The 25,290-nt window shown below is 32.0% G+C and overlaps 13 protein-coding genes across 13 annotated transcripts; 7 read left to right on the forward strand and 6 right to left on the reverse strand.

Moving 5' to 3' along the window:
* Positions 1 to 381: 381 nt before the first annotated feature.
* Positions 382 to 2,247, reverse strand: ASCRUDRAFT_71294 (uncharacterized protein; the record flags this gene model as incomplete). The annotated part of the gene is made up of 1 exon (XM_020191916.1): positions 382 to 2,247. One exon carries the CDS (start codon positions 2,245 to 2,247, stop codon positions 382 to 384), a length of 1,866 nt encoding a protein of 621 aa, XP_020046092.1.
* Positions 2,248 to 2,337: 90 nt separating this feature from the next.
* Positions 2,338 to 4,527, reverse strand: ASCRUDRAFT_9015 (uncharacterized protein; the record flags this gene model as incomplete). Its single annotated transcript, XM_020195045.1, has 2 exons — positions 2,338 to 2,412; positions 4,312 to 4,527. The coding sequence occupies 2 exons, from the start codon at positions 4,525 to 4,527 to the stop codon at positions 2,338 to 2,340; spliced, it is 291 nt and encodes a 96-aa protein (XP_020046093.1).
* A 774-nt stretch (positions 4,528 to 5,301) lies between these two features.
* ASCRUDRAFT_106956 (uncharacterized protein) lies at positions 5,302 to 5,985 on the forward strand. Its single transcript, XM_020188663.1, has one exon. It carries the CDS (start codon positions 5,468 to 5,470, stop codon positions 5,891 to 5,893), a length of 426 nt encoding a protein of 141 aa, XP_020046094.1. The 5' UTR covers positions 5,302 to 5,467; the 3' UTR covers positions 5,894 to 5,985.
* ASCRUDRAFT_76753 (2,3-bisphosphoglycerate-dependent phosphoglycerate mutase) lies at positions 5,936 to 6,965 on the forward strand. Its single transcript, XM_020193600.1, has one exon. The coding sequence runs from the start codon at positions 6,078 to 6,080 to the stop codon at positions 6,825 to 6,827; it is 750 nt and encodes a 249-aa protein (XP_020046095.1). The 5' UTR covers positions 5,936 to 6,077; the 3' UTR covers positions 6,828 to 6,965.
* On the reverse strand, positions 6,674 to 7,521 carry ASCRUDRAFT_106960 (uncharacterized protein). Its single transcript, XM_020188664.1, has one exon. The coding sequence runs from the start codon at positions 7,367 to 7,369 to the stop codon at positions 6,890 to 6,892; it is 480 nt and encodes a 159-aa protein (XP_020046096.1). The 5' UTR covers positions 7,370 to 7,521; the 3' UTR covers positions 6,674 to 6,889.
* Positions 7,522 to 9,018: 1,497 nt separating this feature from the next.
* On the reverse strand, positions 9,019 to 10,386 carry ASCRUDRAFT_71297 (uncharacterized protein; the record flags this gene model as incomplete). Its single annotated transcript, XM_020191917.1, has 3 exons — positions 9,019 to 9,047; positions 9,073 to 10,224; positions 10,254 to 10,386. The coding sequence occupies 3 exons, from the start codon at positions 10,384 to 10,386 to the stop codon at positions 9,019 to 9,021; spliced, it is 1,314 nt and encodes a 437-aa protein (XP_020046097.1).
* A 1,252-nt stretch (positions 10,387 to 11,638) lies between these two features.
* On the forward strand, positions 11,639 to 14,484 carry ASCRUDRAFT_106978 (uncharacterized protein). Its single transcript, XM_020188666.1, has one exon. The coding sequence runs from the start codon at positions 11,917 to 11,919 to the stop codon at positions 14,248 to 14,250; it is 2,334 nt and encodes a 777-aa protein (XP_020046098.1). The 5' UTR covers positions 11,639 to 11,916; the 3' UTR covers positions 14,251 to 14,484.
* Positions 14,485 to 14,718: 234 nt separating this feature from the next.
* ASCRUDRAFT_9019 (uncharacterized protein) lies at positions 14,719 to 16,017 on the reverse strand (the record flags this gene model as incomplete). The annotated part of the gene is made up of 1 exon (XM_020195046.1): positions 14,719 to 16,017. The coding sequence occupies one exon, from the start codon at positions 16,015 to 16,017 to the stop codon at positions 14,719 to 14,721; it is 1,299 nt and encodes a 432-aa protein (XP_020046099.1).
* An 896-nt stretch (positions 16,018 to 16,913) lies between these two features.
* Positions 16,914 to 20,057, forward strand: ASCRUDRAFT_106971 (uncharacterized protein). Its single transcript, XM_020188665.1, has one exon. The coding sequence runs from the start codon at positions 17,131 to 17,133 to the stop codon at positions 19,792 to 19,794; it is 2,664 nt and encodes an 887-aa protein (XP_020046100.1). The 5' UTR covers positions 16,914 to 17,130; the 3' UTR covers positions 19,795 to 20,057.
* Positions 20,058 to 21,374: 1,317 nt separating this feature from the next.
* On the forward strand, positions 21,375 to 21,785 carry ASCRUDRAFT_21461 (uncharacterized protein; the record flags this gene model as incomplete). Its single annotated transcript, XM_020189691.1, has 1 exon — positions 21,375 to 21,785. A coding segment is annotated over one exon (411 nt), but the record flags the coding sequence as incomplete, so codon positions are not given.
* A 437-nt stretch (positions 21,786 to 22,222) lies between these two features.
* Positions 22,223 to 23,288, forward strand: ASCRUDRAFT_76757 (uncharacterized protein). Its single transcript, XM_020193601.1, has 2 exons — positions 22,223 to 23,118; positions 23,237 to 23,288. Exon 1 carries the CDS (start codon positions 22,687 to 22,689, stop codon positions 22,936 to 22,938), a length of 252 nt encoding a protein of 83 aa, XP_020046102.1. The 5' UTR covers positions 22,223 to 22,686; the 3' UTR covers positions 22,939 to 23,118; positions 23,237 to 23,288.
* Positions 23,094 to 23,631, forward strand: GOT1 (Got1p; the record flags this gene model as incomplete). The annotated part of the gene is made up of 2 exons (XM_020190719.1): positions 23,094 to 23,118; positions 23,237 to 23,631. 2 exons carry the CDS (start codon positions 23,094 to 23,096, stop codon positions 23,629 to 23,631), a joined length of 420 nt encoding a protein of 139 aa, XP_020046103.1.
* A 201-nt stretch (positions 23,632 to 23,832) lies between these two features.
* ASCRUDRAFT_36726 (40S ribosomal protein eS26) lies at positions 23,833 to 24,192 on the reverse strand (the record flags this gene model as incomplete). The annotated part of the gene is made up of 1 exon (XM_020190707.1): positions 23,833 to 24,192. One exon carries the CDS (start codon positions 24,190 to 24,192, stop codon positions 23,833 to 23,835), a length of 360 nt encoding a protein of 119 aa, XP_020046104.1.
* Positions 24,193 to 25,290: the final 1,098 nt, after the last annotated feature.

The raw sequence follows: 25,290 nt of genomic DNA on the forward strand, positions 1-25,290 counted from the left end.
GGGAAGAGGGAAAAAATCATCAAATGAGCCTGTATTAAATGTACTTTTTATAATTTCATAAGCATGAGTCTTAAAAGGATTCCAGTAAATAAAACAAAGAAAGAAGGGAAAAAATAGGAGGTAAAAACTTGTAAATAATAAAAGACAAATTTTAAAAATGCAGTAAAAATTTTGTTATAGAGATAAAATAGATGAAAATTTTTTAACAAGGAAAAAAATTTTATATAAGAAAATTTGAATAGAAATAAGGAAAAAAAAAATAATAATCATTAGTTAGCTTTTTATAAATTAATTTTATTGTAAAAAAAAAGTAAAAAAAATGTAAAGAATAGAGCTTTTTAATTATAGTAAAATTGAAAGAAATAATGAGATTAAAAAGAATTAAAATTTTGTAAAATCAAAAGCAAAACTTGATTTTTTATCATGTATAAAATCATTTGATTCTCTTTCAATTTCCTTAAAGAAAGTGAAATCAAGCATATCATCATCATTATCAAGTAGCGAATCGCTAGGAGTAACTAGGGGAATATCGATAGGTTTACTAAAGATCTCATCGAAGTTAATAGTAGCTTCATTAATTGAGTTGGAGTTAATATTATTAATATTATTGTTATTATTATTAGCATTAGTATTAGTATTAGTATTGCTTGGAATATTGGTTGAATTATCGTTAAAAATGGTAATATTATTGTTATTAATATTGTTGTTGTTAAATGTATTAGTAAATTTATCATTAGGATCGTTAGAGATTACAGGATCATTATCAGAGTTAAAAAGTTGAGAATCTGGGGAAAAGGGCAAATTAATGTCTAAATTTAATATATTATTATTCATTAGGTTGTTGTTGTTATTGTTGTTATTGTTGTTGTTATTGGAATTGTTAGAAATAGTTATGTTAGAGTTAGAGAAGTTGTTATTTGAAGAAGAGTTATTTTTTTTCAAACCGGTTATAATTTCTTCATAATTAAAGACATTTTTATTGTTGTAGTTATAGTAGGAGATTGAATCAGGGATTGTATCAAAATGGAAATGGGCATCAAGATTTGAACTTATGTTGCTTATTGTTGTGGATAATGAGTGAGAGGAGATTAAGCTTGGAGTTGAGGATATTGTTGTAGCCGAGTCATCGAAATAGGATCTCTTTCTACTTATTATATTTTGATCAAAACTACCGAGGGAGTCTATTGGAGAGGAGCCTTCAAATAGTAGGTCATTTAGATCAGAGATATCATTTGATTCATGAATATCATTAGAAGGAGATGAGTATGAGTTTGAGGAAAATGAGTCATAAGAGTGGTGAGTGTTGATTGAATTGAAGGAGGGAGTGGTGTTTGAGATGTTGTTGTTGTTGTTGTTGCATTTATTGATTTGGTTGTTATTAAGAATATTGTTATCGCTATTATTATTATTGCTATTGTTGTTATTGTTATTGTTATTGCTGATGATGCTATTAACAAACTTTTTATTTGAAAATGAATTTGAAAATGAATTTGATTGGGATGAAACTTTTTTATCTGAAGTAGACACTTGCAGTCTTAGAGATTTTAAATCATTTACTAATTTTGATAGTTCATTTTTCAATTGTGAGTTCTCTTGTTTAACTTGTTTGAGAGCGTTTTCCATTGAGGTATCATAATTGTAGGAGGCAGTTTGAGAGGAGGAGTTGTAATTATAGTTATAGTTATAGTTGTAGGAGTTATTGTAATTGTAAGAGTTATTGTTTAAGTTATTGTTGTTACTATTGGAGGTGATTGGATTTATGATATTATTTTTGAGTTTGTTTTGAGAGGAGAAATCGTTATTTTCGAGCAAAGATTTGAGGGCAATGTTTAAAGACACTGGATCCATTTTGTTATTGTTGTTTGGGGCATTTGAATTTGTGGAGGAATTTGAGATGATTTTGCTGTTTTGTGAGTGATTTGAATTGAATTTTGGATCCTTTTTGGATTTTTGGTCTCTCGATTTACGCTTCTTGGAATTGTGAGAGGAATCATTATTGGAGTTGTTTGACAAAGAGTGATGAGAAGAAGGTTTTCTTCCGGGCTTAGGTCTGGGAGGTAGAACCCAGTTCTTCGAGGTTCTGATGTTGATGGTTGGAAGAGATATATTGGGGTTTAAAGTGTTCAAGTTGCTATTTGCAATGTTTGTATTGCTTGAGTCGAAGTTTGAAGGCAACGAACGACGCAATAGAGGAGGAGGAGGAGCCTGGGAGGATTGTTGGAGACGAGTTATGAGGTTGGAGGACATAATGAAAATAAGAATGAAAATGAAAATAAGAATGAGAATAAGAATGAGAATGGAGTAGGATTGAAGAAAGAGATACGAGGTTGTACAAGATTATAAGAGAAATGGGGATGAATAATTCATGTAATACGATTGGGGTAGGAGATAATTTATAGTGAAAAATGGATACTTGAAGAGGAACAGGTATGGTGTTAGAGAGATCAACGAGTAGGAGGTAGCAAACAAAGAGATGAAGGAGGACAAAGAATCCAGTAGAAGTGAGAATTACCGAAGCAGTAGAGAGATAAAAGCGTAAAGTGAGCTGGAGAGGTAAGTGAAGAAGGAGCACTAAGAGGATATCTGATAATTGAATAATCGCAACTACGAGATTTCATTTCTTTATATCTGTTTTGCTTTGTTTTGCTTTCGAAAAAAACCAAATCGGCAAAAGAGCCATTAAGCACAGCCGCCGCAGCCCGCAGGCTTCAGACGTATTCCCATTCCAGCGCACACGCACAGCTGCAGCGCGTGTGCCAGCAGTACTCGGCGTGCAGCAGCGACTCGTGCGGCGCCCGCTCTTTGGCACAGTCCGCGTTGCTAGTACGGACAGGCCACAGAGCGGACTGGTTCTGTAGTGCGCGTGCTGAAGCTGTGGGGCTGCGCTATCCGCTGAGGCCCTTGCGTGTGCTGATTGGCTCTCTGTGGACAGAGCCTTCGGAGTCGGAAGCTCTGGGTTTGAGCTCGAGCTGTAAATCTTGTATGCAATCGTGCAGCTGCAGCACTCTTCCCTCCGCGTTTTTTCTTGTGGTTCTGGGCCACTGGACGGTTTAGAATGGATAGAAGTTTGGAGCGTTTGCGACTTTGGTGAGATTCTGAGAGACGCTGTGCTGCTGAGAGTCACGAGCAGGAGAGGCACAAGCGTCCAAGGATTGCTCGTTGTGACGACCGATCATGTCGGTGCTTTTCCAAAGGCCAGGTGGCTTGTTGCCAGCGCTGCGGATGCTGCACGTTCAAGCCTGCTGCGGTTTTGCAGTTTGGGAACAACCAGTGCAGCGGATACTAGATTGCAGTTGCACAGGGGCACAATGTGGCCAGCAGCAGCGGTAGCTAGAAAAGTGGTGCTGTAGCCCGCACAGAAAGGGAGCCACGGGATATGCACGAGGAACCCACCAGAACGGATTGAGGATCAGAGGATGGCGCACGCGGTGATGTCGTTGTTCCGGTCCACTTTTTGTTTCCTGAAACAGCCGGCGCAAAGCAATGACTCTGTTTCAGATCACCAGCAAATACACGCGTGTGGACGCGTGTAACTGAACCCTAATGCAGAGACGCAGCGCACGAAAGCGGATGCTGAACGGAATTGTGAGCTAATCAGGAAGAAAGCTCATTAGAGAGAATAGGACAAGAAAAAGGGCCCATTTGTGTGAGCATTGTTCTTGTCGGAAGCACCGTTTCTATTATTATCTTTACGACCTACAGCGTGTGTGATCAGAAATGTGAGCAGGAATCTGGTTGCAGCCATCACAAACAACCGCTTTTCTCGCTCGCTTGTTGAATCACTTTTCGTGATTTGATTATGTCCAGGTTTTGATCAACTTTAAATTGGTCTTTTCTTTTTCTGCAGTTAAAGTTTTTTAGTTTCAGAATTTAATTTTTTGCTTTTCTTTATACCCATTTAATTTCACTTCTTCAAATTTAGCTGTTGAAATCCGAATCTTATTTCTGCTCTTATTCTAAACCCTAATCTTAATTTCCCGATTATCCAACTGTAATCCTTTGATTTGTTTTTCCTCATTTTGGTTTGTTGTCGTGATTCTGATTTTGTTTTAAACTGATCCCATTTCTTTATATTAATCAAACATTAGTACATTATTCACATTATACTCATCAATCCAACAAATCAAATCAGCAACTGGTGTTACGATCTAATCACAATATCAACAATAATATCAGTAATAATAATTGACCTACTTTTCTTTGTTTATATTTTTGCTATTATCTTTACCACAATCCATCTCTGTTCCTTTTCATCCACTTCTATTGATTTATCTCCCTTATTCAATTACGTCTTGTAACCATTCTCTACACTTTCCTTAAATAATATTTATTATTATTATCAAATTTAATATTATATTCCATATTACTATTTTTATTCTCACTCTTATTATTATTATTATTATTATTATTATTATTATTATCATTAATGTTATCATTAATGTTATTATTAATGTTATCATGAATATTATTAATATTAATAATATTCTTGGTTCTTAATTTTTTACTTCTCCATTCAATCAATCTCATTCTTTTCACAAACTCCCGATCATGGAATTTAATCTTTTTCTAAAAGTGTTTTATACTGGTCTATGGGTTATTTAATAATCAAATGAAATTTCTTCATTAAATATTCTGTATTGATAATAATTAAAGAATGATTTGATAATTAGAGAATGATTCAGTAATTAGAGAATGATTTAATAACTAAAGAATAACTAAAGAATAATTTAATAATATTTCAATATTTCAATAATATTTCAACAACAATTCAATAACAATTTGATAATTATTATTACACCAATAGTATATTGTTATAACATAATATTGTTGTTATTATATTAATAGTTTATTGATATTAGTCTTCATTTATCCTCATTTATCCTCATTATCTCCCGATTTACTTTTCCATTTTATCCTATTATCATCATTATTGGACCATTTAATCCCATTTAATATCATTTGTTTCAATACTGTTAATCCAATCTATTAAATAAACCATTTGAAAACGAACCGGATCGATTGATGTAAACTGTAGTAGCCAATAGACTGTATTCTTTGATATGATATCTCTCTCTGCTACTATGTCACTTGATAAATAAGCATCATTATAGAACTAAAGTACCCTAAAAGAAAAATTAAAATACATCAATATATACTGAATATATACTGAATATATACTGAATGATATAACGACATATTTATATTCAATCTTTTCTGAATTGTATCCTTTATTGCTCGATATTACAAACCACTGCTCTCTAATATTCATTAACATTCATTAACATTCAACAAAATTTAATAATATTTAATAATATTTAATAATATTAATAATTTTCCTCAAAAAGAATGAAAAACTATTTGCTCCCACAAAAATACCGTTCTCTCATTGGCCCATTTCAATCGACCCATATTATCCCACTTTCGATTCCATACTAAACTTCCACTCCACCAAATCTAAAAACACCACATGAAAATAAAAACCATTGGCATGGGTCTTCCTGCGTGCACACGCGCACCCACGCAAACTGCACACCAATTTTCACTGCACTACGTGTCCCACCATCCTGGACACATTCTTTCCTCCCTCTTATTTTCTTTTGTTCCTTCTCTCTTTTGTTCTCTTTGTTCTCCTTCTCTTCTCTTTTCCTGCCTCATCCCTTTCCAGCTCCTACTCCTGCTTCCTCCCAGCCAACCCCTGCTCCACATCCCAGCCCACGCACAAATCACACATCCTCCAACGGCACCCACCCCCCTGTCCAGCCAATCACAGCACGCACCAACAGTTCCCTCAACACTGGTCTCGTGTTTTGACACAAGAGTCCCGCAATCCCGGCCTCTGCCCTTTAGCTGCCTTTTTTATTCTCTAACATCTTCAATTCCTCTCCTGCCTTAATCTTCTCACTTCTACGCTCTATCAAGTCCATTATGCCATTGAGCGAAAACCATCTGATGACATTGTTGCTTGTCTTTTTCTTTCTATATAAAGTCAATTAAATGCTCTTTTTTCCTTTTTCTTCTTTTCTCTACACCTTCACATCTTCACATCTTCACCTTCGTCTTAATTTACTCTTATCAAAATGGTTAAAACTTTAATCCTTGTTCGTCATGGCCAAAGTGAATGGAACGAAAAGAACTTATTCACTGGCTGGGTTGATGTCAAATTATCTCCAAAGGGTATTGAAGAAGCAAAAAATGCTGGAATTCTATTAAAGGAATCTGGCTTGAAACCTGATATCCTTTACACCTCAAGATTATCTAGAGCAATTCAAACTGCCAACATCGCTCTAGAATCCGCTGACAGGTTATTCTTGGATGTAAAGAGATCCTGGAGATTGAACGAACGTCATTACGGTGATTTGCAAGGCAAAGATAAATCTGAAGCTTTAAACCAATTTGGTCCTGAGCTATTCAAAACCTACAGAAGAAGCTACGACACTCCTCCTCCACCAATTGCTGATGATAATCAATTCTCTCAATTCGGTGACGAAAGATACAATAACATTGATCCAAATGTGTTACCAAAAACCGAATCCTTGAAATTGGTCATCGACAGATTATTACCTTACTGGCAAGATGAAATCTCAAGCCAATTATTAAATAATAAAACCGTCTTAATCGTCGCTCATGGTAATTCCTTAAGAGGTTTATACAAACATTTAACTGGCGTTTCGGCTGAAGAAATCTCAGAAATTAATATTCCAACTGGTATTCCTCTAGTGTTCGAATTAGATGATGATTTGAAACCAATAAAGGATGCTTACTATTTAGATCCTGAAGCTGCTGCTGCCGGTGCTGCTGCTGTTGCTGCTCAAGGCCAAAAGAAATAGTTTATTATCAATACACAACTAGATAGCCTAATTATATATTTAAAATAAATATCTGATTTCATCTATATCAATTCCCCTCCCCTCGTATTTCTTTTCATCTCCATCTCTATCTGCTTTTCCTGTTGTTTTCTTTCCTTTTGCCTTATTCGCATATCAATTAGATCAATCTCATGTTTTAATTTATCCTTCTGAATTCGTAATCTCAATCTATTGATTTCAAACTTATTATTAATCATTCCCATTTTCTTATCAACTTCACTTTTCTTAAACTCGAAATCTTCAACAAAATTTTTCCTTATCAATTTTTCCTCACTCTTAATTATTTCCATTCTTTGCTGTAAATTTGAACATTCCATTTTTTTCTCTTTAATTCTATTCTCAATTTCATTTACATATTGTTTCAATCGATTTAATACATCCAAATAAACTTTAACAACTCTTTCATCATCATTACTATTATTCATATTATTCATATTATTATTATTCATGTTATATTTATTATTTATAGTATTCATAACAATACTATTGTTATTATTGTTCATATTATTAATACTATTGTTATTAGTACTGTTGTTATTTGTAATAGTGTTGCTATTCGTGCCATTATTGATATTATTATTATTATTATTATTATTATTATTATTATTATTATTATTATTATTATTATTATTATTATTATTATTATTATTATTATTATTATTATTANTATTATTATTATTATTATTATTATTATTATTATTATTATTATTATTATTATTATTATTATTATTATTATTATTATTATTATTATTATTATTATTAGTAGTAGTAGTAGTAGTAGTAGTAGTATTAGTATTAGTAGTAGTAGTAGTGATGGTAGTAGTGCTAGCAGTAGTAAAATGAGCATTACTGGCCTGATTTTGTTCATGAATTATATCAGAATACAGTTTAACTCTGATAATATCAAGCATTTTCTCTTTATAATTGTAATTATAAAAAACCACTTGCTGCGTAATTATATCTTTATAAATATACTCTGTACCATTTTGAAATTTTTCCTCTGGATATGAATTTTCCAATATCTTTTTAATATAATTGATAAATTGTTGTAAAAGAGTCCCATTAAATGAAAAATCCTTATCAATTAATGAACTTTTTCGAATAGAAATATTAAATGCTCCTTTTGAATTCAGAATACTTATTGTTAAAACTTTAGCTGAATTTTGTAATTTATTTTGTTCTATTAAAACTTGATTTTGGTTTTGATTCTGATTCTGATTTTGAGGTGAACTAGGAACTTTATTTTGAGAAAATTCTTCAATATTCGACAAGTTCCATTCTTTGTATATCGAAAATAAAATTGGCAGTTCATTCGATATATCTTTTAAATCAAAAGCAACATTATTTGGATTATTTAACTTTATTTCAAAAAAATTATTGGGACAATCTATTTTATTTAAAACGTATAGTTCAATAGATTGTTTCTCTATTTCCGTAAAACAAACAAACGTTCCATTTTTTAATCTTATAGATACTTGTTCAAAAGAGTGGTAACTGTCCAAAAAAGCATTCAAAATTTTTACTATAATCAGCCTTTTAATTTCCAATACATTTTGAATGTTAGCTTTATTTAAAAAATCAAGCTGAGAAAACTTTTCTAAAACACTTTGAATAGCCAAAATTCTTTTACTTAAAGAAAATATAAAACTGAAAAAAACTTTATAGTACATGAAAAATTCCATTACGGTAAATGCTTTCCCACAAAGATAGAGTTTTGAAATATTAACATTAAGTATTCTATTTACATTATCACTAACAGAAAAAGTATTACTGTTAACAGTAGTAGCAGCAGCAGTAGCAGTATTAGTATTATTACTATTAACAAAAGAGTTATCGTCTGTGTTTTTTGTACCATTATCATTATTATTATTATTATTATTATTATTATTGTTGTTGTTGTTGTTGTTGTTGTTATTACTATTTGTGATATTATTAGAAATATTGTTATTAACGATGTTGTTATTTGTAATATTATTACTAGTAGTAATAGTATTTAATTGATTAATTGAATGATTTGAAGTTTGTGTTGTTGGTTGTGTTGTTGGTTGTGAAGGTTTTAACATTTTCTCTTTAATATTAATTTTTTCAAGACTTTTTCTTTTTTTCGGTACTACTAAACTGAAGCTTTTATTGACTAGATCATTTGAATTTATTAGAGATTGATAGGTATCTGAGCTTGGACTATCAGAATGAGATAATATGACACTTTTTTGAGCATTTGGTTTAATTGTCATAGAGTTTTTAAGGTTACTTCGAATATTTTCATTCGAAATAGTTTTCAAATTGTGAGGATTATTTTCATCAATAATAAGTTGGATAGTTCCATGTTTATTTACGATGAAAGTTCTTTTATAAAGATCTATATTTAAATTAAGTAGGGGCATAATGCCATTCAAATGAACTAATAAATTGTTTGATGTCTTCGAGTTATTGGATGGCAAAATTTTTTGGATGTTTTCTTCAATCGCATTGAAAAATTGAGTAAAAGTATTGAAATTTACTTTATAGATGTCGAATTTATAGCCCAAACTTTTCATTTTTTGAGTCAAGATTTGAATGTTGACAATAAAGGAAGTGATATCAATGTCGATATTTTGATTGTAAATGTTATTCAAAATTTTGTCTAAAATTGAGTTTCCTTCTGATTGAGAATCATTTGAAGAGTTTAAGATGAAGTTGAATTTCTGTAGTTTGAAGGATAAATTTTTCTCTAGATTTGATATTAAAGGCCTATCTAGATTTCTTATAAAGGAGTTAAGACACATAACTCTTAAGATGTCTACAGATTGCTTTTTTTGAGTATTGAATTTTTGAAATCGGTCCAGTTGATTCAAGTAGCCAGATAGGTCTAGTCTATATTTTAACGATCTTGGTAAAAGATTTAATCTTTGATTATTTGGGTCGAGTAGGAAAAAATGGATCTTGTGGTTTTGGAGTAAAAGAAGATAAGAAGGGTTTTTATTGTTGACTAGAACAGGATCATTTGATAAATCGTAAAGCAAATGTTTATGATATTTAAAGATATTGTTCATTAATTCCAAATTGAAATAACTCTTTTGTTTACTTTTTGTAGCTGAAGTTGGAGGTTCGATTTGAGGATCCAATGAATTTTTTCCATCATTAATTTCTAAATCCAAAGGTTTTGGTTTTGGTTGTTCTTGTTCTTGTTCTTGTACTGGTGGGTTTGGTGCTGATGGTGGTGATGGTGCTGGTGGTGATGAAAAATAATTTTTCAAGTGATTTAAATTGTTATATGGAGAAGGCATCAAGAAGTAGTCAGACATGCTGATTTTATTATCAAGGATATCTAGTAGAGGCTCTAGATTCAATAAATTTAATAAATCATCCTTTTCTTTGACTAGAAGATATAGAGTTTTCATGAAATACTCGTTGAGTTTAAAGTAGTTGATATGGTTATCGCGATTGAGGTTGTAGAATTTAACGAGTTTGAAATTGACAATTGCTCTGTAGGCATCTGAGGTGTAAACCTTGGATAATATGTCTTTGATGTCTCTTGCATAGCTTAGAGATTTGTTTCTTAGAATGAGATAAAAGTCCAACGAGTTCAAGTTGGTGAAATTGAAGATAAAGAAGCAGTTTTGCCTGGGGGAAACGAGTAAGATGTTCCAGACATTGTTGATGAAGAACAAAAAAAGCAAATCAGCAATTCTCGTGGATTTCTTTATGGGGGCAAACTTGGAGAACAAAGGAGGAGCTATAGCAGAGTTATTGGAGAGAATAAAGAGGCCTTTGAAGTCGTCGACCTTCTGGAAGTAGGTGAGAAGGATGTTGATGTAGACCTTGAGGTAGTTGCTAGCAAGCTCTTTCTTGTCTGTAGACAGAGCTTTTGCTGGTGCTGAGCTCATGCTGGAGAAGAAGAAGAAGAAGAAGAAGAAGAAGAAGAAGAAGAAGAGGTCAAGATGGAGGAAGAAGAAAAAAACTGAAAACACCTCGAATCAAAACAACTGAAGAGAAAGTGAAGAAACAACTCCAAAGAAACACAACCATCCAACTGCCAAAACACTCCCAGTCTGCTCAATCTTTTGTTCTTCTTGCTTTTTTTCTCTTTCCTTCATCAATCGCCTCTTCAACGTCGCTCGTTCCTCTGTCTCTGCTGCCCATCTCTCTGCTTCCTCTGCTTCCTCTTCCAATGCCCCAGCTTCAGACTGGCGACTTCCTTCAGCACTTCCTCAGTCTTCTCTTGCTTAAGGTCCCTCACTCCCACCAGATATGGAACAACTACCACTCCTTCACCATTCTCTCCTCCACTCCAGCTGCAATTCCTCTGCGACACACCAAAGTTGCTTCTTCTGCTTCTTCTGCTGCTTCTGCTTCCAAAGACACCCTCTTCCTCTTCAAGTTGAACCAGACCTGGAACGTCATTGTTGTCAGTGTGGAAACAGACATTGTCTTTGTTTTTAACTTCACAGGCCTCACTTCCTGCCAGTTCTTGAGATTGATCAGAAGCTCTGATTTTGGCATCTTATCCTCCATCGACTCCACGTTGCGATTGATCTTCTCGGGTCCCAATGCTGATGGTGCTGATTCTGATACTAATAGCGATGATGAGACTCACAACCCATTGTCTTTCAATTCAGGCGACAGCTCAATTATCGACCATGTTCTCGACCTACAGACTATAAAGATCTTCAACATCAAAGACACTTCAAAGGCTTCTTTGTTCTCGTTGCCGACAAAATTTCTATTGCTTTTAAATCTACTACTATACAACAAATACTCAATTCTATCCTGCAACCAGTTATTCAAGATCAATTCGTTGCTAAACCTCGTAAAAACTCTCTCTTTCTTCTTCCCATTTGACGAGTTTCTGACCACTTATTCCAACGACCCTGAAAACTTCGATCAAACAAAAAGGTTTTCAATTGGCTACAAAGATCTAATTAAAAGTGGTACTACTTTTAGAGATGAATTGTATTTTGTTAATGAGTACAATGTCATTTACGTTCATTTCGATCCTTCCTATAGAAAATTTTTCATTCAGAAGAATTCCTCCTCTGACTTATCCTTTAATATCTACACTTTATCACATATGCCTCAAGATCTATTCTTGAATGCTTTCCACAAATACTCTCTTGCAATGTTGCTTTTATTTGTTAACAACTTCAACTTCCCCATCATCGATCACATCCAAAACCTTTTAAACAAAAATCCACTTTACCAAAGAATAAAGGTGAAATCTCCAATCATATTATCAAATACTCAAAAGGCTTCTCAACTAATGCAATCTCCCACAAGAGAATCCTCCTTTTTAGGCATTCTATCTTGGCTATATTATAAACTAAATCTATTTAATTTCATCGATTACAATAATGTTGCTTCTATAATTGATTACTCAAATTTACACTCGATTAATTTATCCGAAATTCAGCACTTTTCGGACATTCTTATCAATTCTCCCGATATTTCTCTAAATTTAATAAAACATTTCCCTTATAACTTTACTCAAAATTCTAATATCCACTCAATTTATAATGGTGTTCACCCTATTTTAAATCTAAATGATGACGAGTTCAATATTTTCTACACGTTCAATCAAAATGATAAATATCAATGCAAAATGTCTAGAATTCGACAGCTAGATCATTCTTCCATTTTCTCAAACTACAAAAAGCTAAAACACACAAATTTCCAATGTATCAATAACAATAAGATATCTATCAGAATTTATGAAAATCTAATTTACGATATATATAAAATTGGAAATTTTAATTATAATAACATTCTCCCTCAATATCTGTATAAAGAATTACCAGTAGATTATCAGATATACTCTAGATTGAAAAATCAAATTACTAGAAAGAGAGTTAGATCGAGAAGTTCTACTAATATAAATGATGTATCGAAGAGAAATTTAAGAATAAAAAGGATTTCAAAACAAAATAATAATCAGAAAAAGAATAATTTACCTCTGAATATCAATTTTCCTTCGGATAATAACAACAATAATAAATTAAACTTAATTTTAATAAATGATAATTCACCGCTTAAATATATTGAACCTAATGAAGATCAAAACGAAATATTTAGCGTTATAATGGCTAAAATTAGTGATAAAATTCCAAATTCTAATCCAAGATCTCTTTTACAAAGTTTTCAAAATACTAATCAAAAACAGGATAAAAGAGATAAAACCTTTTCCAACAATAAAGAAAATACGTTGGTCAAAGATGAATTTAATCAGGATCCAAACCAGAAATTAAAAAATAAAATTGATAACGAAGATGAAAATGAAAATGAAAATGAAAATGAAAGTAAAACTAAAACTAAAAGTGAAATTAACGGTGAAATTAAAAAAAAAGATGATGATAATTGTGATTTAGAACATTTGAATAATTCATATATCAATTCTCAAGTAAATGCTGATTCTTCTATTAACAGTGTTAAAAACAATGTCTCTTATACGAAGAACAAATTTAATGATAAAATTAATCTGCAAAGTTTTATCATTCACGATAAAATAGCTGAAATTCGTAAGATTCTGAAAAAAATGTATGATATTGACGATAACTATAACAATAATGATATAAATAAACAAAATGTCCACAGAAACAATGAGGATTTTAGAAATAGAGAAAAAAGTAATATAAGTACTAATACAAATATAAATAGAGAATTTCATTATGTGAAAAAGCGATCACAATCTGTATTTCAAAATAACATTATTAATAATCATATTATTAATAATAAAAATAATGTTGAGAATGAGATAAAATCTAAGACTGTAAGTATTAATGTCGATGATGATATTAATGATGATATTGAAGATGTTATTGATATTGACGATGACGATATTGATAATTATGAAAAATCAGATTTTAAGAAAAGCAATAAGAGAAATGAAAAAGAATCTAAAAATAGGAAAGCAAAAAGGAAGCCTAGGCGTGGAGTAAGAAGGTTTTCAAATGATCTGTTTAATAAAATACTTGATAGTGAGTCTGATTCTGAATTTGAGGAGTATTTACAAAAAAATGGGAAATTACTGGAAAAATCCAGATCGGGTTTAGAAGGTGAATCTAGCTTACTTAAATCAAGCAATAATTATGATAATACGAATTATATTAATAATAATAGTAATAATAATAGTAACAATAATTTAACAAATGTTAAAAATATTGATAATATTAAAGATTATGATAAATTAAAATCGGAACATTTAAAATTGCAACAATTATATAATTCTACGGTGGAAGAAGTGAATGCAATTGTTCAAACATGTAAAAGTCGAGTAAAAAGACTAGAATTAAAACATGAAATGGAGATGAATGAGCTCAAGTCGGCGATGAGACGCAAATTTGTGAAATATAAAAATGAAAATTTGAATTTAAAGAAACAAATTAAATCAATTGAGAATTTATATAGGTAATAGGTAAATTTATTGAGAGACGAGAAACTTGTGACAGATAGTGTATAGTATGGAAACATAAATTTATAGCATTTATTTAGAGGTAATTTAATAATTGAATAAAAGCAAATTACAACAAGCTGTGAAGTTGTGAGGTTTTGAAGTTTTAAAGTTGTGAGGTTGTGAAGTTTTGAAGTTGAGAAATTGTGAAACATAAAGAATTCAAATTTTATAATTGTGTTTGATAGGAAATTTGAAAATAACATTTTATTGAAGCCGAACTAGAGTAAGAAAAGAAAAAACGTAAAGAGATGTATAATAAAAGAATGAAAAAATAAAAACACAAGAAAATGAAGATGAAAATAGGGATGAAAATGAGAATAAAAATGAAAATTGAAAAGACACAAAAAAGAAAAAAAAAAGACAACGAAAAAAAAAGAATTGAATTGAAAGTTTAAATTTTTGATTTTTTTGGTAGTTTTCTTTTTATTAGACGTTTATTATTGATTGAGGTTGAGATTGTGAGTTATTCCAAAGAGAGTTTGATAATAGATGTTTAAGATTTTGGATGATAATTTTGATATCATTAAAGTTGAAATTTAGAAGGTAAGTGTTTGAATCGTTTGATTTTGTGAGAGCATTTTTAAAATCGTTAATATTGTTGAAGTTATTTTGATTTTGAATATTTTGAATATTTTGAAAGTTTTTGTTATTGGATGAGGGAGTTGTGTTGGTGAGGTAGTTATCGTTATAGGGAGAATCGATGAGGGTATCGGAGGAGGATATTGAGGAAGATTTATAATTTTGAATTTGGATTGAAGGAGAAGGTAGATTTGAAGGAGAGGACAAGTCCAAGTCCAAGTCCATGTTATGGTTTATATTGTTATCGATTGAGGAATAAGGGTTGTCAGTGATAGCAGAAGAGGAATTGTTTGGGATTGAAGATAAATTGTTTGCTAGGTCGTTGTATTTGTAGTTTAATAAGTTGAATTTGTTTTTCAAGTTTTCAATTTGGATTAGGTTTTGATTTAGGTTGTATTTTAGGGAGTTGTTGTTTGATTTCAATTGACTATTCTCGTTGGATAGGAGAGTGATTTTCTGGTTTAACTCAGAAATTAGTTGATCATTATTCGTTGATTGAAGAGACTCAATTGTTTTAGTTTCGTTGTTGTTATTAATGGTATTAATGGTATTAATGGTATTAAGTGATTCATTAAGTGATTCATTAAGTGATTCATTAAGTGATTCATTAAGTGATTCATTAAGTGATTCATTAAGTGATTCATTAAGTGATTCATTAAGATTATTTATTGAGGTAATGATTGTATTATTTTGGACAATATTTTCTGAGTTCAAGTCGTTTAATAAGCCTTTTAGGTCATTTAAACTAGCAGATAGTGTTGAATTGAATTGGTGGATATCAGTAGTGAGTTTATTGTAAAGTTGGTTTTGGATATCATTTTGGAGATCCTTTTGGGTATTGATATAGCTGCTCAAGGCTAATTTGAACTCGTTTTGGAATAGATGCTGGAGATCAGGGTAGGACGATATGTTTTTAAAGAAGTTTGGGGGCAATTTTGTGCTTTCTGTTTTGGATTCATGGTGGTGATTGGTGATTGGATTGGCATCGTTGTCGTTGTGTTGTTTGGAGGAAAGGAAGGATTGGTGCAAGAGCTGCTTCTTCTGGTTCTCTAGCTTCAAGTCTGTGAGAGTAGAGTGGTACTTCTGGAGCAAGCTGACAAAGGAAATGAGCACTATTATAAGGGACAACAAGAGAGAGTCGTTCATTGTGGCAGGAGCTGTGATCAAGAGCTGAACATGCAGTGGTTGGAGCTTGGTGAATGAAAACTCACCTTCACTGATCTAAATATAATCAGCAAACACCCAAAGCGGAAATAAACAGAAGGATATAATTCCCACGCACCGGTGCAGCAGGGACATTTCATAAGCGCTGACTAAGACTGCTTACCTAACAGCTGACCACAACCTGCACACTGACGCATGCGTCTGCAGTCTCCAATCACGCGCACTTATGTCAGCACAAAGATTTGAACCTGCAGCGAGGCACAGCAACTGTGGGAGGCCGAGCTGAAATCTGTTTACGACGTGAGGTGTGTTTGCAGCAGAATGAAACAGCAGAGAAGCAGAAGCGTCAGAAGCAGCAGCAGCAGCAGCAGCAGCAGAAGAGAGAGAAGAAAGAGAAGAAAGAGGGGCAGCAGCAGAACAGCTCGCGAGCGCTGCTGTGCCAAAGAGGTGTGCTCGTGCTCCTCTCCCTGTAATCCATTTGAGCCTGCCAGTTTCATCCACTGCATTTTTATCTTTAATCACAGAACTCTAGCAATCTCTGACACTGTATTGGTGTTGAGCTGTGATGCTGTAGCTGATACTGGCGATACTGGCGATGCTGGAGAAGTAAAGAAGCGAGGAAGTGAAGAACGAAGAATGAATGAAGAGCTGAGGAGCTAGAAGACGACTCCAAGCTCCAAGATCTCACTCCACTCGTTTCCTCTTTTACTTATCTTCTCTGCCTGTTTTTGACTCTCAATTATATTTCCTTTTATATTTAAACTCTGTAATTTCATTGATACTTTTTTCCAATGTTTTGCTTTCCCATTTTCTATCTATCACTTTTTATCCTTTTTCTATCTCTTCAATCTGCTGTTCTTGTTCTTATTCTTGCTCTTTTTTTTTTGTTAATTCGTTGCTATTTCTCTCATTCTTTCTTTTCCATTCCCACATCCAACTGATATCCATATCCAACTACATCTTTCCAGCCAACAACCTTCACTCTTTTCACTCTTTTCACTCTTTTCCTACTGTTTTTGAAAGCTTCTTTTTCTTTTTTTCTCTTTTCTTTTTTTTGAAAATTCCACTTTAATAATTCGCCTGTTTTTCTCACAAATGGGTTCAATTAAAAAATACACTTGTATTAATTATATTTCAAGTTCCAAGGTCTCTTCCACCACCACCTCTTCCACCTCTCCTTCCACCTCTTCTTCCTCTTCTTCTCAAAATTCAAATACCCATAATCAAAGTAGTCCCCAAAACAATCTGCCCAATCCTATTAACAACTCCACCAACTTCCCTTCTAATACCTCCCACAACAACTCCCTCGATATCCCTTCCTCCAATTTATTCTCCTCACTCACAAACTCCTCTACAATTATGTCAAACAAAAAATTGTCAAAATTCAAACTAGACAAATTCAAACTCGACAAACTAGATAACATAATTAATACAAACACAAACACAAATACAAACACAAACACAAACACAAACACAAACACAAACGCCATAGATAACAATACTCTCTTCAATGATAACACCACTGATAACGATCAATTTATCCTAGATGACTCCTCAAAATTTATCAAAAAAAACGATTCCTCCTCTCTAAAAAAAGAAATAAAATCCCTTAAAAAGACTAACCACTTCAAAGACAATCTCCTAAAAAAACAGGAAAAAGAAATCAAAAACTTATTGAAAAAATTCAGCCTGTTCCAATCCTACCAAAATACAATTGACAACTTGAACGATCAATTAAATTTCCAAAAAAAACTAAACAAGGAATTACTACTCTCAAATAACTTTGACTCCAATTCATCTTCTTCCCCAATTAATAACTCTCCCAAAACAATTCCCATCTTCAACAACCCGATATTAATCAACGACCTAGCCCTTTTAGACTCAAACCTTCAAAACATCTACGCAAAATCCACCTCCTCACCCAGCAACAACAACAACAACAACAGCAACAACAACAGCAACAACAACAGCAACAACGATGACGACGTCTTAAACCCAGACTTTGACAAATTCCAACTACTATCCCTTTACGAACAAACTAACATCATCCTACTAACAAAACTAAACGAAAGAGATAAAGAAATATTCAAACTATCCCAAATCATACAATCCTTATCTTCCCAAATTATCGACTTGAAGGACAATTACCTCTTCAACCTTAAAAACACAATCCACAACTTACCAAATCACTTATCAAACCAAAGCTCCTACTCAAATATAAACATAAACTTCAATGAAAAGTTATCTCTAACTAATAACAACAATAACAATAACAACAACCATAACCATATTTCCTATCGTTTGCCCTCAATTCATGAATCTGCCAAACAAACACAAAGAAGCTCAAACCCGGACTCAATATTCTCCTTCATAAACTTCGATCTGAACGATTTAAATGATCCCCATAACGATAAATTCAATCTACTAAATTTCTCCGATGAAAATGATACATTCAATGACCAATTTCTCAATAAAGACATCAAAGATATTCATAAAGAAAAAAATATAAATATATCAAGGATCAAAAATAAAATCAAAATCAAAAACAAAAACATCACCAACAAAAAATCAAAAATTACTGATCCTAATAACGACGACATTCATGATAATAATGATAATCATGATAATCATGATAATCATGACGATAATGATGCACAATTTGAAACAGATTACCTAAGCTTCATCAAATACAACGATGATCATTTAAATGACGACGATAACCACTCCTTGCTTTCTTTAAACAAAAACCCAATCTTATCAACTCCACAGTCTCTACCTCCTCCTCCTGTTATGAACCTAAGCTCCCTACGTCCTCCAAGATTAGAACACGCAAATTCAATCTCAAACTTTCACAATTACTCCCAACAATCTGATTTAACCCCAACCTCCTCAAACTTCTCTTCAAACATATCTCACTCAAACTCACTATCAAGACCTCATGTCCAAAGACTGGTAAGTTTGGCTAATACTAGAAAAAGTATCTTGGGTAAAAAATTGGTCTTTGATAACAACAAGCCCTTGCCTATCACTCCAACCCCCGTTTCAGATTTAAATATTGACTCAAATTTTACAAACATTGATTCTAATATTCCTACTTCTGACCAAATTAACAATCACAACTCCTCTCCAAATAAAATAACCAAAGGCGTTACCAAAATTGAAACAGAAATTATTCAAAATGAAACTACTCCTGATATCAATATTGATACTCAAAATATCAATCAAAATAATCTCAAAGAAGTAACCAACAATGAATTTTATTTTGATTCCAATTCCAATTCCAATTCCGATTCCAATTCTAACGCCAACTCTGACTCCAATTCCAACTCCATCACTAATTCCAACTACAACTCTAATCTCATTTCTAATCCCGATTTTGTTTCCAATCTCATTTCTGAACCTGATTCCCATATTGATTCTGAGCTGGATAAAATTGAAAATATTCAATCTGATAATCAAAAATCAAGACCCCAATCTAAATATCATAGCATTTCCCTGTTTGCCGAATCCACTGGATCGCTGGATTCATATGTTTCAACAAGGAGACCTTCAGACTCATCTCAACTTACTACACCTCCATCAAGTGGGAATAGCACACTGATATCAATTGATATGCCGGGAATTCCAGTGATGTCTGTTTCAGTCGAGAAAAAATTCAAAATTACCTCCAGTTTTGCCGAAAATTTGAAAAAATTCGAACAAATGTCAAAATTAATGGAGGCACCTGTCATAAATAAACAAAACAAAACATTCAACTAAATTGGTGATTCATAAACCATTCAGTTACAAATTATTGTTCAACTCCAAATAAATTTTGTTTTATAGCATGCTTTTTTGTTGTTTTTTTTAAAAAAAAGAATGCTCAATTACGTTCAACTACATTTATTTCTTTATCCTCTTTTGCTTTGTTTCTCTTATAGTTTAGTTTATTCTATGTTGTACTTTTTTCTCATTATTTTGTTTTTGTTTTCTTTTGTTTTTTCCTGATTTTGTTATTTTTATTTATCCCTTTGTCTGCTTTATTTTTATTATTTCTGTTTTGAATTATTTACTATAAAATTACTAGCTGAAGAATCAAAAAGTGAATTTTTGGAAGTATTTGTGGAGATAATGATTTATTTCAAAGGATTTGCAAAAATATTCATTTTTTTTTCCAGCCTCTTCATGATTTGAAATACCTGTTTCCTGTGTTTTTATCGCACAAAACTTTAGATTGAATTATATTTGCGCTTTCACAGTGATGTGTGTATTATATAAACATAATATTGTTTTTTTGTCAGAGCGATGGAGCTAATGCAGTCTCTGCAGATTTACTCAAGGTTTATGCTGTATCTGCAGCACACGTGCTGTACACAAAGACATTTTCTGCATGTCTGCATAAACTCGTGGATTCGGCAACAAAACGTGGCTGCACAAACTATCCGGAAAAGAAGCAATATATTTCCCAATTCGGCAATATGTTCGACTTCTTTCGCGGTTTACACACGGAAAAGAATCCGGCCGACGGTTTCTGTTTTTATTTGACGATGCCATGCGTGATACTGCAGAGAAGAGAACAGTGCGTCTATCAGCGGAATTTTAGTCATCGATATTATTTGCAAACCATCTGGAGATAATCCGTTCCGGATGACGATAATTTCAGGAGTTATATACGCAAGCTGCTTAGTACAAACACTAAAGTTCTCTCTGGGACACTTAAAATTATCGCAGCGATCCACGAACTCAGTGCTGCAGCGTTGTTTGTTGTGCGTCTTTTCTGGTGTATTTTAACTCGAGCGAGAATTGCAAAGTCCAACCAGAAATCTACGAAAAAGAAATTATACCGCCAAAATAATCAATAAGACTGTTTTTTTCCTCTCTTTATATTTGTTGCTGCTTCTATTCAAATTTTCATTCTATTCACTCGAAGACTATCTTTTATAATTTGCTCTTTAGTAGCTAATAGCTAATAGTTATATATCAAAAAGCTCACCAAAAAAAGCGAAGCAAACTCTAGAATCCTCATTTTCCAGTCTTTTGAACGAAAAGAATATATTCAGATTCAAAAGCCCCCATCAATAATATTCCATTACCTTCAACTGGAAAAAAAAATATTCCATTCTCTTATTAAAGAATACAAATATTAATCGTTGAAAATGAAATTTTCTTTTGTCTCATTACTTTGTTTAATCCCATTAGCTTTAGCTGCTCCAGTTCCAGCGGATGACGATGTCGAAATTGTCACCTTAATTCAAACTGTTTTAACTTCAAATTCCATCTCAAAGACAACTTTTGAGGTTACTTCTACTGAGGCTTTAAATTCTTCTATTTCTTCAATTGCTGGTTATGACGCTAATAGATACACTGTTTTAACTACTTTAAACAATGATGGTGCCACCTCAACCACCACTATTACTACTGGTACTTACAGATATGGTAGATTTGATAATACCCAAGATGCTTCTCAATCCGAAGAAACTGGAACTCATAGATACGGAAGATTTGATAATACTCAAGATGCTTCTCAATCCGAAGAAACTGGAACTCATAGATACGGAAGATTCGATAAAACTGCTGATCCCTCTACTTCTGAAGAAACCGGAACTCATAGATACGGAAGATTCGATAAAACTGCTGATCCCTCTACTTCTGAAGAAACTGGAACTCATAGATACGGAAGATTCGATAAAACTGCTGATCCCTCTACTTCTGAAGAAACTGGAACTCATAGATATGGTAGATTTGACAAAACTAGAAACAACGTAGCCACTGTCGTTCTTACTCAAATTAGTGAAAATTCTGGAATTAAAGTATTTACTCCATCATCTTATTTTATCACCATTTCTTTGACTGCTTTCTTGATCACTTTCTCCATAATGTTTGTTTAATTCTTTTAATTTTAACTCAAAGAAGTTTTTGTTTGAACTGAATATCAAATTATAGATTTACAAATTACAACTTCACTTTTTTTTTTATTAATCTAATAATAGCACTTCTGTTGGTCAAAATTTTCAAATTGTTTTTTTATTATTGTTGTGTTTTCTATTTGCTTTATGCTTTTCACATTAATTTCACATGATTTTGTAATTTTTTTTTTTTTTTGGTTTTATCATACACATTTTGTTAACCAAAGGGTATCTTTTTTTATGCTTTTCTTCTTTTTTTTTGTTTAAGTCTTTCTAGATTACTAATAACCATTAATTGATTCATTTCACCTAAATATGAGAAAAAAAACAAAAGGAAAAATTCTACATTCCACTAATCAGATTTTAATAAATATTATTTCTTTATCTTCTTTCAGTTTTCTTGATTAAAATGGTTTATCCTTTTTCCAAGCAAAGGTTTAGAACGCAAAAATTTGAAAAGTGCTGCAACTAAATGTCAATCCCTTTTTTTTGATCGAAAAAAAAAGATTTTTACCTGAACTAATAATCATTGACCAATGGCAACGAAAGAAAAACCCATTGAAAAATTTACATTCCATTTTACAGTTCTCATAAAGTAAAATATTGCAATTCTTGGTAGCACTAAAAATTGAAAATGAATCAATTTAAGACAATTAGACTCATCAAGTGAAGTGATGAATAAATTTGAAAACAAAAGTATTAAAACCTCAGATCAAAAAAGATTACAAAAGATAGAGGCAGATTCTAATTTTGCTCTTTTGACCCTATGGATTTAAAAACTTGTTTTTCTTTCTGGAATTACAGCAAACTCAACAAGTCGAAGTTATTCAATACAGCTGCTTTTGCAACAAAACAATCGCAATACATTCCAACATACCACTTCTATTCTCAATATCTGTTGGGCAATACTGGAAGATATATCTCTTATCTCATTCGCTTTCTCAACTTTACACAAAAGGCGTTTGTACGCAGACAACTGCATATACAAAAACCACACCGACGGATTGCTTATTTATAAATGAGCCAGGCGAGGTTCGAACAGTAGACCTACTTTTGTGGTTCTCCGAGCCCAAAACAGCCGTGTTGATCTGTTCATCAGATCAAACATTGTTTGGTATTTGCAGCAGTGTTCAACAGGTTGGAGTAATCATTTGATACTGTACTGTTGAGGAGATGTTGTGGTTGACTGAGACTCAGAGTATGTGTATATCAACGCTTTTCAGTTATTGCATCTGTATGAGTAGATACTAACATTTGTCGTGCCTTTTTGTTTTATTTTATCTTTTTGGTTTGGTTCTAATGTATTATTCCTGAAGAGTTTGGAGTTGGATTTACAGCTTTAGGTGTTGTGGTATTTTTCCTTGGAGTTATATCATTTTTTGATTCAGCATTGCTATCATTCGGAAATATACTATTTATAATTGGATTACCATTAATCATTGGGCCATTAAAAACTGTTAATTTTTTTTTAAGACCAAATAAACTATATGCTACAATTTGTTTCATATTAGGAATTGGATCAATACTATTAAAACACCCATTTATTGGATTTTTAATCGAGAGTTATGGAATTTTAAAATTATTTGGAGATTTCTTTTCGGTAATTATATCGTTTTTAAGAAATTTGCCAATCATTGGAAATATTTTATCACATCCAAAGATTGCACCATTTATAGATAGGTTAACGGGACAAACTATATTGCCTGTATGACTAAAGAGTAAATAAAATAAAATAAAAAAACGACAGTGAAGCCAGAGGAAATATAGTAATAGTAATAAAGACTTATCAATTAATTATACAACAATAAATATAAATATATAATATTAACCCATATTTAGAAAATATTTAACTTATCTTACTTGCTTGTTTGTTTTTTTAAGATTATTTATGATTATTTATGATTACTTATGATTAGTTAGCCTTTTTAGCAGCATCAGTTGGTTTAATACGATTATCTTTATTGAATCTTGGTCTTTGTGGAGGAGTTCTAACTTTTCTACCTTCTCTTGATCTAACTCTAACAATCTTTGAATGAATTGCACAAGAAACACAGTAATGTAATTTGTTGTATATTTTTGGTAAAACATATTCATCGTAAACAGAGGCTTCACTTAAATCTCTGGTGGCAACACTTTCAACTATACCTCTTTGAGTAACACGTTTGATGGCTTTATCTTTTGGTACACAACGAGAACAATTTGTGCATCTAACAGGTTTAACATGACCTCTACCTTTTTTGTTACGACCGTTGGAAGCTCTCTTTTTTGGCATTTTGAATAAATTTCTTTAAAATAATAGTTAGTTTAATGTTTTGTAATAATCATAATGTTTTGTAGCTTATTTATATTCATATTTATATTCATAATCTAATAACCAAAACACATTGTATTGCCAATAAATTTTTTCGACTATAAACATTATTTTCATTTTTTTTTTTTCATTTGATAATTATCTTATTAGGTGCTTTAGAATTGATTTTAATTCAATTTAATCAAGAATTATAATCTGAATAGTAATAAAATGCAGGTAATTATTTATATTGAATTTCAATAATAAAATCTTGTATTGTAAATGTTTCTATGCATTGACAGTAATCAAATTCATATTATCTTTGATAAAACTTAACCATATTTTTATCAATGTATTTTATTAACATATTTTTAATATTTCATATTGATAAATCAATTATTTTAAGATCTTAAAATTCTTTAATTAGTTTGATTAAAGACAATAATGGTACTTGGTTTTTCTTAATTTATTGTTCCAAATCAAGATAATACTCTTACAAAATTTGATTTACTTTGTTTCAAAAAAAACAAAAGATGATTGAATTGGTAAAAATTGATTTTCTGACAATACAAGAATGCGGTTGGATCCAAATCAAATAAATTTGAATTGTAAATGGTCAGTTATGAAACAATTTTGTAATTAATAACTGAACTGTTATTGTTATGATTTTTATGAATTTTATGGTTTTTCTTTATTATTTCTTGTGCAAGTGGAGACAGTGATTGATAAGACTATAGAAGACGTAATTGTGGACAGGAACAATGGCGAATATGGAAATGGATATAAAGCCTGGAGATTCTCGTGGATCTAGTGGAAGCAGAGTAACATACCTATTGGTGCAATGATAAGAAGACTGATGGTTCACAGCTAGTGCTAACTAATAAAACTTCAGGAATCTTTTTCAACACTGAATGATAATATAAAGAAGTGCTCCAAAGAAACAATTTCCATCCGATTAACTCTCTGTCCGGTTACTGCGTTGAAACCACTGGCCTGGGGTTGCGAGCCAGAGCATGCCTGCTACATAAAACGCTCAAAGAAAAATTGTAATCAAAGCGCACCAAAACCCTATACACACAC

This window comes from Ascoidea rubescens (assembly GCF_001661345.1).
Source record: "Ascoidea rubescens DSM 1968 unplaced genomic scaffold ASCRUscaffold_10, whole genome shotgun sequence".
Classification (NCBI taxonomy): Eukaryota; Fungi; Ascomycota; class Saccharomycetes; order Ascoideales; family Ascoideaceae; genus Ascoidea; species Ascoidea rubescens.

Coding starts and splice junctions, on each gene's coding strand:
- ASCRUDRAFT_76753 (XM_020193600.1), top strand. CDS start 6,078: ATGGTTAAAACTTTAATCCTTGTTCGTCATGGCCAAAGTGAATGGAAC.
- ASCRUDRAFT_76757 (XM_020193601.1), top strand. CDS start 22,687: ATGGATTTAAAAACTTGTTTTTCTTTCTGGAATTACAGCAAACTCAAC.
- ASCRUDRAFT_106960 (XM_020188664.1), bottom strand. CDS start 7,369: ATGAACAATAATAACAATAGTATTGTTATGAATACTATAAATAATAAA.
- ASCRUDRAFT_106978 (XM_020188666.1), top strand. CDS start 11,917: ATGCCTCAAGATCTATTCTTGAATGCTTTCCACAAATACTCTCTTGCA.
- ASCRUDRAFT_106971 (XM_020188665.1), top strand. CDS start 17,131: ATGGGTTCAATTAAAAAATACACTTGTATTAATTATATTTCAAGTTCC.
- ASCRUDRAFT_106956 (XM_020188663.1), top strand. CDS start 5,468: ATGAAAATAAAAACCATTGGCATGGGTCTTCCTGCGTGCACACGCGCA.